Source organism: Hippoglossus stenolepis, chromosome 5 (genome assembly GCF_022539355.2).
Source record: "Hippoglossus stenolepis isolate QCI-W04-F060 chromosome 5, HSTE1.2, whole genome shotgun sequence".
Classification (NCBI taxonomy): Eukaryota; Metazoa; Chordata; class Actinopteri; order Pleuronectiformes; family Pleuronectidae; genus Hippoglossus; species Hippoglossus stenolepis.
The window spans coordinates 2796511-2809298 of record NC_061487.1 but is presented as its reverse complement, the minus strand read 5'-3'; the positions used below and the strand labels follow the sequence as shown (position 1 = coordinate 2809298).

Here is a 12788-nt window from a genome sequence, read left to right as displayed (position 1 = left end):
TGCAAGTCCCCCAAGGGAAACTCATCAAACCACTTGCAGCTGCCTAAGGAAGAGCCACAAGCTTGAAATCATTACAATCACGACCGGATTCAAATCCAAGACATTTGTCCTGTTCTTCTGTGCCTGTTTTCCTGCTCATTTTAAACATATTAAAAGTGAAATGTGTGAGATTGCAACTAACTGAGTGCTCCTTATTTCACCCCTCCCTTCCTGAGTGAAAGGGGCGGTTAGGTGGCTTTCCTGCGTCAAAACGGCGGTGTTGTACCTGCCTGCCGAGAATTGCATGCACCTTGCGGGAGCACGCACAGCTACAGCGGAAAGACGCTACCAGTCGTAACTATTGGCACCGTACTATTTAAAAACTATATTCTTGTTTGTTGGTGTGTATTTATAATGATAAATGATCCAATGCCTATTGTTCACGAATGTTTGGAGTCATCAATGATTTCATAGACTCAGTTGAAGAAGCATTTTCATGCGATTGGTCAGATCAGTCAATATTTCTGGGGACGAGTTCGTTGACGTTAAAATGTGGAAAAATCCCAACTGCCCAATTCAATTGAATAAAACCTGTGCTATACAGTTTATGGCTAAAACCCATTTTCCTGTCAGACTTTGATTTCAGTGTCGTTATTTAGTGTTGAAGTGCTGAATGTGTGAGTCCATCTGCAGAACTGCTGCCATCTAATACATGCCCAGCTATTTCAGCATTATTGACCTGACATTTATACAGTCGATTCAAACGTCTAAAAAAAAGCTATTTGCTTTACACATCTCTAGAAATACATTTCTATAGAATCCTACTTTCTGTCGTCATGTCATGTTTCATTTTCCCTCATCGTTCTTTGCTTCTTTGATGACGTCTGTGTCCCTTGTTTTTTCTGTTGTTAATAAAGTATTATCCTCCATTCAACGTCATTTCTGTTCGCAAACTTCCTATTTTAGGCCCACTACTCAGTTAATATAACTTAAATATGAGGATTATATCATGTTGTTCCAAAGACAGCCTTAGAAATTTTTCACACTGCCCCTTTAAATCCTGTAGATACACCCCTCCTCCTTTTTAATCTAATAGTTGACCCATTTGAAAATCCTTTTTGCACTGTTTTTCAAGGGCTACGGTTCGGGTAATGCCAAATAAACTATTTTGATATGATTAGGGTTAGCCAACTAAAACACAATTCTAATCTGATTGTTCAGTTGCATTAGTGCATATCAGAAATGTGCCTGTGCAGCTTTGTGCTCTTAAGACGAACAGACAGACTGAGTGAGGAGAAAAAACACATTAAAGAGAGTGTTTGACTGCTCGTAGCCTTAATGTGCAATTTAAGAGAGTAATTCACTAACATTCACTGCAGCTACATCCTCAGACAATTAACCTGTTATATAATGTGTCCACAAGCTATTGTTGAGTCTGATCAGATGTAGTTCCTGGAAATATTAATGGGAGGAGAAATTGCTTATTTAAATCCTCCATTTTATCTTCATTTTACCTCCTTTTGCATTGATGCAGAAGATTTACCTGTAAACAAGGAGAGCCAGGCTTCGACTAATATTAAGTACTGTTGTAACTCCCGTCATCTGTGGAGTTAACATTTATAAAACAAAAGATTAGTGGACAGGACAAATCTCCCAGAGACTGTTTTAATGTTCCCCAGTCAAGATAAACCCTCCCATAGGACCTATAACAATGTTTAATCCTGAAACTCATTAGTATTCCTCTGTACCTGTTATTACTTTACCAGCTCTAATCTAAAATGACTTCCGTCATAGAAATGAGCTCGCCGGTCGTACACACTGATAATTTTCTGAGGGAAAATCAAAACAAAAACAACTTGGCAGCAGAGGAGCATTTTATACTAAAGCAAACAGGTCCAACAACTGGTGCTTATTTATTCATAGATGTAGCTTCATTTCCATATAAATGTGCGTGGCCTCTCCTCGCTTTGTTTGTTGTTTAGATTTACTCAGAGAAGGCAAACAAAAATCTAATTTCTTAGCAGTATTTCCTTTCCGGAGAAAGCATGTGGCCATTATGTCGCCTTGTTAGATATTCCTCCATCATCTCGATATCTGATTTGGCGTGTGTTTGTGGAGGTGCTTTTGTGAGGTGGGGTTTTCATAAAACTGACTCACAGCTGTCATTGTGTTTCCACTTATTCTTGCCGCTACGTCTCTCAGATGCACTTTTGTGACAGAAACACAAAATGGCCTACTATCTTCTCTCGCAGATGGTTTTCCTTTCTAAAATGGAACTTAAGCAGTGAATAGCACAATGAATAATAAGTTGTTTATTGAGTTGTTGCGCCCAGCGGCAGGGGCGAGGGTCTACGCTAAAATTGTCCCTGCCACTGGGGAGCTCATGGTTACTCACATAGTAGGCTTTGTCTTGTTGTTACATCGGAATTAGGGAGGACGTCATGGGATCAGTTGGGTTTTCTCAGATGTGATGCCAAATAGGACAGATACTGAGCAGGATAATTATTTTTAGTGAAATGACTGTCTACTCTGTGAGGAAAAATCACACTGAACAAGAGTGAGAGCAGTTCTTTCCTAAATGTGACTGTTGTTTAGTCATTTCTGAAAATCATATGACAGCTGCACACAGACTGAACTGATGACTGATGCCTCCCCTCATGAGCAGTTAAATTAATGACCAAAGTGACTCATTATTAGCAATAATTTTTGTTTATTCCAATGATAAACCTTGAAATCAGCCTTCTGTATCTCTGTGGCAGTGGTGTTGGTGCCTCATCAAAACCCAATTAAGGATGAATGTCCATTTAGCTTTAAGATTGATACTTCTTGATGACAATTGCTGTTATTTTCACTAAATCTGCAGCAATCAATATTTTATATTGACAATAGATCAAAAGACAATTCGCATTTGGTCATAGTGATGATGAACACAGAGATTTATCATTGGACTCTGCAGTTCCCCTCAGCTCCATCTCGTGGGGCGACTGTGGTTCGGAGGCAGGTCGTCCACTAACCAGGACATTGGAAGTTTGATCCCAGTCTGCACACTGAAGTGTCCCTGGGCAAGCCACTGAACTCTAAAAATTGCACCTGACTTCTGTGCCAGCAGTGTGTGTGTTGTGTGATAGAGACAGTGCTGCACATAGAAGCACTGTATGAATGCGTTTGTTAAAGCACTTTGAAAGGTCATCAAGACTAGAAAAGTTCTATATAAAAATACAGACCATTTACCAAACATTTTTAGCATCTTTCAGCTCATTGTTTTGGTCCAGTTCATCAACCCTCTTTTCATCAGATTATGCAAAAACCACTGAACGGATTACCATGAAACTTGGTGAAAGGATGTGGTAGGGGTCAGCGAAGAACCTGATCCTGGTGGATCTAGGAATTTCGTTTCAGATTCTTTCACATTGCGTGATAGAGCACTTTTTGACATTTTGACAGATTTCCCAAGGGATAATTCATTGATTTCATATTAAGCGCACTGATATTTATGAGTTTGTGAATTTGTGCAGCTTGATTGAATTTAAGGGGATTGTTGGGCCATGGCAGAAGTATACGCTCTGAGTGCCTTTCTATTTGCAGCTGTTTTAGCAGCAAAGCTTGAGAAACCCACTGTGCACTACCTGCTCAACACCAAACAGCAGAAAGACGCAGTTAGATACAATCTGGTGAATGTAGGCCTGCTTCACACATGATTTTAGTCCTTTTTTTAAACTAACTGACTCACATTCACATTTAAATGTGTGCATCACTTTAGCTAAAATAGCCTGTGGAATTTCTATTTTAATCTATATTAATACCGTCAAAATTGTTAGTGAATAAGTAAATGTAATTTGTTACTTTCCATCAATAGTGGTCTCCTGGATGTGTAAATAAGCAGCAGGTTGCTAAAATGTTCATTCTCTAATTAAGAATAAAAAATGTTTATATAATATGATAATGGTGATTTTCCAGATCCCAAGATGGAACTTTAAAATAGCTTTTTTGGGCTTGTTGTTTGTTACAGGTCTTGCCGTCCTTCTCTCCCCATGTTTCCTTTTCCATCTCCACTGTTTATAGTCTATAAACAACATTATATATATATTATTGATACATTATTATATATAAAATATATACATTAACAAGAAGGTGCTTGTTCTTCCTGATCAATAGAACAGAATCCAGAGACATCAAGTTGCATGAATCAAATTAAAAAGAAAGGCTGCAATTTCTTACATTCAAGAAGCTGAAACCAGTGAATTTCTGCATTTTTGTTTGATAAACAAGTTAAATAATTAGTTTTCTGTCCTGAAAATATTGCTGATTTGTTTTCTGATAATTTTCTTCAGTAATATACATACTTTTAGATTGAAGCAGGTGAGGAGGTCTTTATTCTTTTATACACTGATCTTTAGTTTTAATTTCATAACCCCAATGTCTTCAAGGATTAGAATTTATAAAAAGTACGTAGTTAGCCATGAATATAAGCCCTCATACATTTTACAATCCTTTAACCGACCAGCTTTCTGTTTGTCTCTGATTTCCTGCAGTGATCATGAGGCTGATATGGAAGTCCATGGACAAGATGAGGTGTTTCAGGAAGAGGTCAATGTTCCCGTTTCTTGGCTTCCTCATCACCTTTCTGCTCTTTTTTAACCTTTACATGGATGGTGGATATGTGCTGGTAGGTTTCCCCCATTATCAAATATGATGAAGCTCAAATGTGTCTGTCAGATGTTTGCTCTCATTTTGCTCTCGCGTAATTTTCCTGTAATCTTTGTCTTTATGATTTTAGGAGGCTGAAAAAAGACGGCTGGGGGAGACACTGATGCATCCTGCAAACTCTGAAAGATATGTCCATACATTCAGAGACTTATCCAACTTCTCTGGGACCATTAATGTGACTTATCGCTATCTTGCAGGGACTCCTCTGCCACGGAAAAGTAGGTGTCTCTACCAAGGCGATACTTGTTTGAAGTTAGGTTCTGAGGTCTAAACATTTCATTTAAAGCAACAAGAAATATATAACTGACTTAAGTGGTTTCTGTCCACAGAGTATCTTACCATTGGTTTGTCATCTGTCAAGAGGAAAAAGGGGAATTATCTTCTCGAAACCATCAAATCCATCTTTGATCAGTCCAGTTACGAGGAACTGAAAGAGATAGTGGTTGTGGTCCACCTGGCCGACTTTGACCTGGTCTGGTGTGAGAACCTGGTGCAGGAAATCACCAGGAAGTTTGCTCACCACATCATATCCGGACGCCTCCTGGTGATCCAGGCACCGGAGGAGTATTACCCGTCGCTGGATGGATTGAAAAGGAACTACAACGACCCGGAGGACCGTGTCCGTTTCCGCTCGAAGCAGAACGTCGACTACGCGTTCCTCCTCAACTTCTGCACGAACCTTTCTCACTTCTACATGATGTTAGAGGACGACGTGCGCTGCTCCAGGAACTTCCTGACAGTGCTGAAGAAGGTGATCACTTCCAGAGAAGGCTCCTACTGGGTGATGCTGGAGTTTTCCAAGCTGGGCTACATCGGGAAGCTGTACCACTCCAGAGACCTGCCACGTCTGGCTCATTTCCTGCTCATGTTCTACCAGGAGATGCCCTGTGACTGGCTCCTCATCCACTTCAGGGGTCTGCTGGCCCAGAAGGACGTGATCCGCTTCAAGCCCTCGCTTTTCCAGCACATGGGCTACTACTCATCTTACAAAGGAGCGGAGAACAAACTGAAGGACGACGACTTTGAGGAAGACTCCATAGACATTCCTGACAACCCCCCTGCCAGCCTTTACACAAACATCAACGTCTTCGAAAACTATGACGCCACCAAGGCTTACAGTAGTATTGTTGATGAGTATTTTTGGGGGAAACCTCCCTGCACTGGAGATTTCTTTATCATAATCTTTAATAAATCAACTAAAATCAGCAGAATAAAGATAGTTACAGGTACAGAGGATCGGCAGAATGACATTCTTCATCATGGAGCTCTGGAAGTGGGACAAAAGTCTGTGGAAACTAAACAGGGAAGACAGTGTTCATCATACATCACATTAGGGGAGTTTAAAGGTGGAAACATTGAGGTTAACAATGTGTACCACAAGATCGGCTTTGACATTGAGTGTGTGCGAATAGTTATTACTGCCAATCAGAAAGAGTGGCTCATCATAAGGACTATCAGCTTATGGACGACGCAGCCTTTGAGTCAGTTAAAGAAGTAACAGAGGATGTTTTAAAATGATCATAATCAGTATGTATAGTGTAAATGATGGATGCACTTCATTTTGGACCACTGCTGTTTACTGGATCTAAAACAATCCATATTTGTCTTGGGTTGTTCATTGATCCACTGTACTGTACTGTACTACTGTTTTTATTGGGATGTATCAGAATTACCAACATGTACAGTGTGGAGCCTTTATACTCATGTTAATTTTCAGAAAAATCTGTACATAAAATTGTTCACACCTGGATGGTATCATTTCTCCTTCTTTCTAAGCATTTAAATGGAAATTCCTCAGAACCCGAGCTTAAAAAACAACAAGCTTCTTATAAATGTGATGTTTTCTTGGTTCAGTCCACACCCACGTCTGCAGCCAGACTCAATTAATGAATAGCTGCCTCCCATTCAGTGTTCCTAAGTTTGAAAATGAATGAGGATGGATTCAGTTCTGAGGTAAATATTTGTTTTTATTTCTAAAATGTACCCGATATATGAATATTTCTATATCCATATACTGTATTTTGTGAGAGTGGATTGTGAGAGCAAGCATCAACCTGATGACAATGAAAAAAATGTCATATGTTATCCAAAAGTGTGATCATCTTACTGCGTAAAAGAAAAATCAGCTGTGGAAGGTGACTCTTCTCCTACAGGTCAACAATGAAATTGGCATAATCAGTAGGAACAGACGAGCTCTGCATCAGAAAAACGATTTCTCACTATGATCTCTGTTCCTCTCGCCAAACCGTAACATTTCTTTCATGATTAATGTCCTGGATCGTGTCAACATCCTTCACGGCTTATTTTTACATGTTGAGTGCATAGACTGTATATTAAGAGGTTAAGTGTTATTTTCACTGGGTTTTTGCTTCGTATTCTTTGCTGCCATCTTTTGGTCAATTCATGGCTTGGCACAGAGGGAACTTTTAGCAAAGATGAGTGCAACAATGACAAAATGTAATAAAATGTCCTGATGATTGAAAGTAAATGAAACAATACGTCATATAAATAGCTTTAAATTTCCGGAAAGAAACAAATTGCTGTAATACCTGCCAATTGTAACTTTATATAAAGGTTGTAAATTACCTAGTGATGTCTTCTTATGCACTATTACGAGCCAATGTGATACATTATTAATAAATGCAATAGTATAATTAAATAAATTTCATTATTACATCATAAATTAAAGTTATGCTTCAGCTCTTTTAAATCTGTCATAACTTAACAAGAAAATTTAAGTTATTTCCATAGATGCTTGGCTTAACTGAATTTACTTTAACTCCAATCATAAGTACTTAATTAAAATAAGAATTAAAATGATTATTCCCAAAAATGTATGACACTTGACATCAGCTCAGTAAATCGTTGCTAAACTTTATGCAACTTCAAATAACACTCATGCCAGTTCTGTTCACACAGAGCAAACACTTGATGTTTACAATGTGGGATGAGCAGGCATACAGATCTTTTGTAAGTGACTCTCCTTGTGTCAAGTCAAGTAAGTTTTATTTATATTTGACCAAAACCACACTTGAATTTTGAAGGAGTAACATCATTCATATTTTTTTAATCATGTAACACCTGAGTTCTGAGATCAGATGTAATAAGATATTTTCATACATTATATATTACTTATTTAGCCACTATGAACATACTTTCTCAGTTTATTTGTCATCCCAGCCATATTTTTAAAACCCATACAGTGAAATATATAAAATATATATAAAAAAGAATAGAAATTATCACATATATTCATCCTTAAATAGACGATTAAACATTTGTACAGTCATATTAATTTTTTGAATAATTAACTTAAAATAATCTTTATAATTGTGTAAAAAGCCAGCCAAGATGGAGTTAATTTTGTTTATCCTTCATTTGTGTATATAAACTTTGACCATGCAAGATCAACGAGTTGTTGTCCAAATTAAAATATGTAACTACAGTCTTGCAGTTCATTTCAATATTATTATTGGTCGTACAGTATAAAATGAAATATGATCGAATGAAGTTTGTATATGTGCAATGATAAAATACATGTGTAACAGATAAAGATTATATGTTCCGAGAAACATAAGTTATATAAGCTTAAATATTGTGTGTATGTAAGCAACGTCATCTACTACGTCAGCAAACAGCGACTGAGTGCGCCAACCCAAACAGAAGCTACAGCAGCAGAGCTGGTTGTGAACTTCTGCCTCTGGTGTTGACAGTTTGGTAAGAAAGCTGTTTCTCTTTGGTGTTCTGTCCCCACACAGTCACACCAGTGCTCCCCACCTTTACAGCTGCTCGTCTCTTCCACCCCGAGGCGCGTCGAGTGCTGAGTTTGATGCTAACTGACGCTTTTCCTGGTCCGCCAGCGGTTTATTGTCGCTGTTATTATGGTAGAGAAGTCTGTTGTGACTGGAGCTTGAAAGAAGGATTATCCTTTACTTGCGTGGTGTTTTTAAAAAGGCACTAGATTCTCACGAAGCCACACATTTACTGCTGTTATTGGCTGAAGTGACGGGAAGGTTGTTCCACCTCCGCAGCGTTAGCATCCTTGTTATTCGATGCTAATAATTAGGCTAATTCAGGTCGCGTGCACTTCCTGTGAGTATAAATGCTGAACTTATAACTCGTGTTCGTGTTTAACGGAGATCTGATGCCTCAACGCTACTAATGTTTGATATCTGTTGTTGTTCTCTTCGCCTGACAGGGTTGCTTTCTATTTCTAAGTGAACAATAGTCTCTTAAAGCTGAGCAATAGTTTTACTTTTCCAAACAAATTCAGTTTGAATACACTAGTGTATAACACGCTTGCTGTTAATTACCCTCCACTGTTTTTTACATGGACACACACTGACCACTTTATTAGGAACACGTGTATACCAGTTTATTTCCCCACTTATTAGCCTGTGGTGGCAGGCAGAGCTAGGGCTGGAGGGTATGGCCGAAAAGTATATTAATATAAAAAGGTTCATATCGATTCATATTGATTGATAATCATAATATATATTATTCTTTTATATATTGTGTTATAAGACTGATTTTTCTGAGTGAAGGTTTCTTTAAGGAATGATAAACAGCTAAACACATTTAACATATTTAAAACTATGTGAGTATTTCAGAAGCTATCGATGTGGTATTTTCACACACAACACCACACCTATATGAGTATTGTTGATTACCATGCGCATCACGCTGTGGCTACAGTTTACCATCTTCTAAGGACTATTACCAGAATGATGCAGAAGTCATCTCAAACTGGTTTCATTAACATGACAGTGAGTTTAGTACACTTGTCCTCAGTCACCAAATCTGAAATCAACAGAGCACCTTTGGGGTTTGGTCAGACAAGAGATTGGCAGCTTTGATGTGGAGCAGAAATCTCAATGGAAAGTTTACATCATCTACTGGATCAATACCACAAATAACTGAGGCTGAGTAGAGGGAGGAACCGCCCAGTATAATTATAGTGTTCCTAATAAAGTGCTAGTGACGGTGAGTGAAAGTGTCCTTCGTGGCCTGCAGTAACGTTAAGGTGTAAACACGTCTTTGAGAACTCTATGTGGACACAGATGCCCCTCTCAACAAACTCATGTGCGTGTTTGGCTGGGTGATCTTCACACTGCAGGCCACATTTCACTAAAATGTGCTTCCAGCCTTGTTTGGGGAAGATCCTGTTCAGTTTCTTGCACAAAACCTGGTGGTGTGGAAGAATTCTACCAGCCTGCACACAACCTTGACCTCAGCCACATCCAGTGTAAAGTTTGGTTTATTTAATTTCCATCAGAAAATAAATTAGATAAATAATTGGTATAGATTAAACTGTCTCATCAAACTAGTGGGTCCAACCAAGGTAATTTCACTTGAGCAGAAACAAGACAAGTCTGGATCAAGCTATTAAGTCCCAGCTCTTCTCTCAGGTGACTGTAGGATTTAAAGTCTGATGGTTTAGTCATAGCCACGTAATGGTGTCATGTGTCGTCAGGCTGAGTAAATTGATGACAGCTTATCTTGGCTAAATACTACTATAGGAATCCTAATGAAAATGTTTGCAAATTCACTGTAATGTTAACAGTCAAATAGATTTTGCACTTTTTTTAACCTCTACTGTTTTCTATGTACAGTTTTACATTTGGTTCACACGGAAGTGAAAGTGGCCTCTCATAACATGAAGGTGGTTCTACAAGACACAGCAGCTGAGCAGACACTTTCAATTCAACTTTGTCATTGCACAAAGCAGAAGTGAAAAGACAAAAAATACAATTAGATATCTAAGCAGATGTGCAAAGTAAGGAATAAGTGCACTGTTGTTAGCATGTATAAATACAGGTGATCACAAACAAACCGTCCGATCTGGATTGTGAAAACTGACCCTAATTTCTTTATTTGCTTCTTGGCTCTGCAGAACTGAATGAGGTGCGGTCCCCTGCCTTTGCTGTTTTGTAAGTGCTGCTGCTGCCGGGATGGGCCAGCAGATCTCAGGTCAGTCGGTGATGACCCGTCTGCCTGAGAAGCTGGTGAAACACGTCGGCCTGGTGCGTGACAGTGGCTACCTCAACTACGAGGAGTTCTTGGGACGAGTGGCCGAGCTTAATGACGTGTAAGTCTGTAAAAGTTCAATGCTATCAGCACATGCAAAGTCAGAATAATAGATGTTCAATCATTCAAAAATAAGTTGTACATTTTTATTGTAGTGGAGGTCAGTGGGATAAATGGCAATGACTGACTGAGAGGGATTTAAAGATGGACCTATGTGACCTTAATTACATCACAAAGGATACCTGAACCTGGATGTTTTGTAGGATTTGTCATTTGTACTTTTGGGTTGTTCCAATTTGAGAGCTAAACCCCAGAGCTGCAGCACTATTCCATCAGTGGCCCATTTTATTCCCCTGCTCCATTAGGCCCAGCTTCTGCCAGTTTAATTTTAGCTTCCCTGCCCTCAGAGACAGTATTATGACTGATGGATAATGTGGTTAAAGTGAGCTAGTCTGTGTTGTTCCAAAAAAAATTCAATAATATGAAATGAAACATTCATTACTTAAATCCATATATAGTTGAGGGTGAGGTTGGGGCTGGAGCCTTTCCCAGTGTTTGTCTGTTATCACCTGTAGGTAAGTGACTTCAGTATGTTTTACACACTTTATTGTGTTGTAACTTTAATTGTGAATTGATCAAATATTTCTTTTAACGTTTTAACATATATTCAACATAAATAATACTAAAAGTGAACAAGTCTGAAAACTTTCTGAAGCCACTTTATGTCCAGAGCTGATCTGCAGAGTCCGAATCTGTACAATTTCCAATCCTTTGCATTATATCAACATTTTGCACATACCTACTCTTGTCTGCTGGATCTCTCTCAGTACGGCCAAGCTTGCTGCCGGACAGCAGAAGCACCTGCTGTTTGAGGTGCAGCCAGGATCTGATGCAACAGCCTTGTGGAAGGTGGCCGTCAGGATCGTGTGTACCAAGGTGAGACCAAATGTCCTCCTGCACACACACATCACACGCCAACACATGCACCAGTGTGCACCGTTTAATTTTGTGATGGACAAAGAGACCGATGCCTTTGAAACCGTTCACCTGCAAACTGTGTGTGGCGAAAGTTTGCACAGGGATATTTCTAATGTTTGTGCCAGTTTAATGGAGTCAGACAGATTTGTCAGATTGGAAATAGACAATTATCAGACAGATGCCCCTTTTTTAAGTCAAAAGCTTAATTAGAAGGATTTCTAATATCAGTTTGTAAAGTCAAATACAAACAAAATAATATATAGTTACATTATACAATACACTTGCTCAATGGAGTATTGAGTTTCTTTTTGTCTAATTTAATTTCAGTGACTTCACATTTGTTTTACGCTATTTTCTCTTTTCCATATAGCGCTGCTCACGCAGTGTAAACTAGAATTACAGCACTGCGGTTGTATGCCTTTTCCAGATTCATATAAGGTCACTGTGATCTTTACTTTTCACGTCTCAAATGAAATCACTTCATCTTTGAGTTCAAGTAACAACTGATCAGAAGTTGAAGAAATTCCCTCAATTCGGTGAGATCACATTCAATAGGCCAAATTTGTGTTTTTTTAAACCTTGTTGTGACCTTGACATTTGAGCTTTGACCACCAACATCTTTTTCGTTCATCCTTGAGTTTAAGTGAATATTTTTACCAAATTTAAGGAAAACCCATCAGGGCATTCTTGAGATATCGTGTTTACGAGAATGGGACGGATGGACAACCCGAACACATAATACCTTCAGCAACTGTCTGTAGCCAGCGGGAAGGCATACAAATGTTTTGATTGACTATGAATCCGAGGCAGGACAAAATAGAATATGGCGGGCTGCCACAGTCTAGATAATTAATAGGGAACACTAGATCATATTGTGTCTATTTTCTCTCTCTTATATAAGAAGTTGTAATCCACACTGAAAACTTTTAAAACTAAAAAAAGACCCTATGAGTAATGGGACTGCCTCTCCCTCCTCTCAGATCAACAAGGAGAATGGTTCGTTGGAAGCATCACGGATCATGAACCTGTACCAGTTCATCCAGCTGTACCGGGACATCACCAGTCAGGCTGCTGAGGTGCTGTCTGCAGAGGGCGCC

General features: G+C 38.9%; 2 protein-coding genes across 3 annotated transcripts in view; both read left to right on the top strand.

Moving 5' to 3' along the window:
- The window catches only part of LOC118109797 (alpha-1,3-mannosyl-glycoprotein 4-beta-N-acetylglucosaminyltransferase C), a 41664-nt gene extending 35230 nt beyond the window's left edge, over window positions 1-6434 (top strand). The window contains exons 3-5 of the mRNA XM_035157185.2: window positions 4512-4645; window positions 4757-4904; window positions 5016-6434. Coding sequence (XP_035013076.2) covers window positions 4517-4645; window positions 4757-4904; window positions 5016-6184 — 1446 coding nt within the window. The 5' untranslated portion in view covers window positions 4512-4516 and the 3' untranslated portion in view covers window positions 6185-6434. The remainder of the gene's footprint in view (window positions 1-4511; window positions 4646-4756; window positions 4905-5015) is intronic.
- Window positions 6435-8302: 1868 nt separating this feature from the next.
- Window positions 8303-12788, top strand: part of rnf141 (ring finger protein 141) — a 9860-nt gene continuing 5374 nt past the window's right edge. Inside the window, exons 1-4 of one of the 2 annotated variants that reach the window (XM_035155977.2) lie at window positions 8303-8403; window positions 10580-10774; window positions 11541-11649; window positions 12672-12788. The exon at window positions 12672-12788 is cut by the window's right edge and continues 65 nt beyond it. In XM_035155977.2, coding sequence (XP_035011868.1) covers window positions 10638-10774; window positions 11541-11649; window positions 12672-12788 — 363 coding nt within the window. In that variant the 5' untranslated portion in view covers window positions 8303-8403; window positions 10580-10637. Of the gene's footprint in view, window positions 8404-8446; window positions 8779-10579; window positions 10775-11540; window positions 11650-12671 lie in introns of those variants that run through there. The other variant, XM_035155978.2, reaches the window with a different exon arrangement.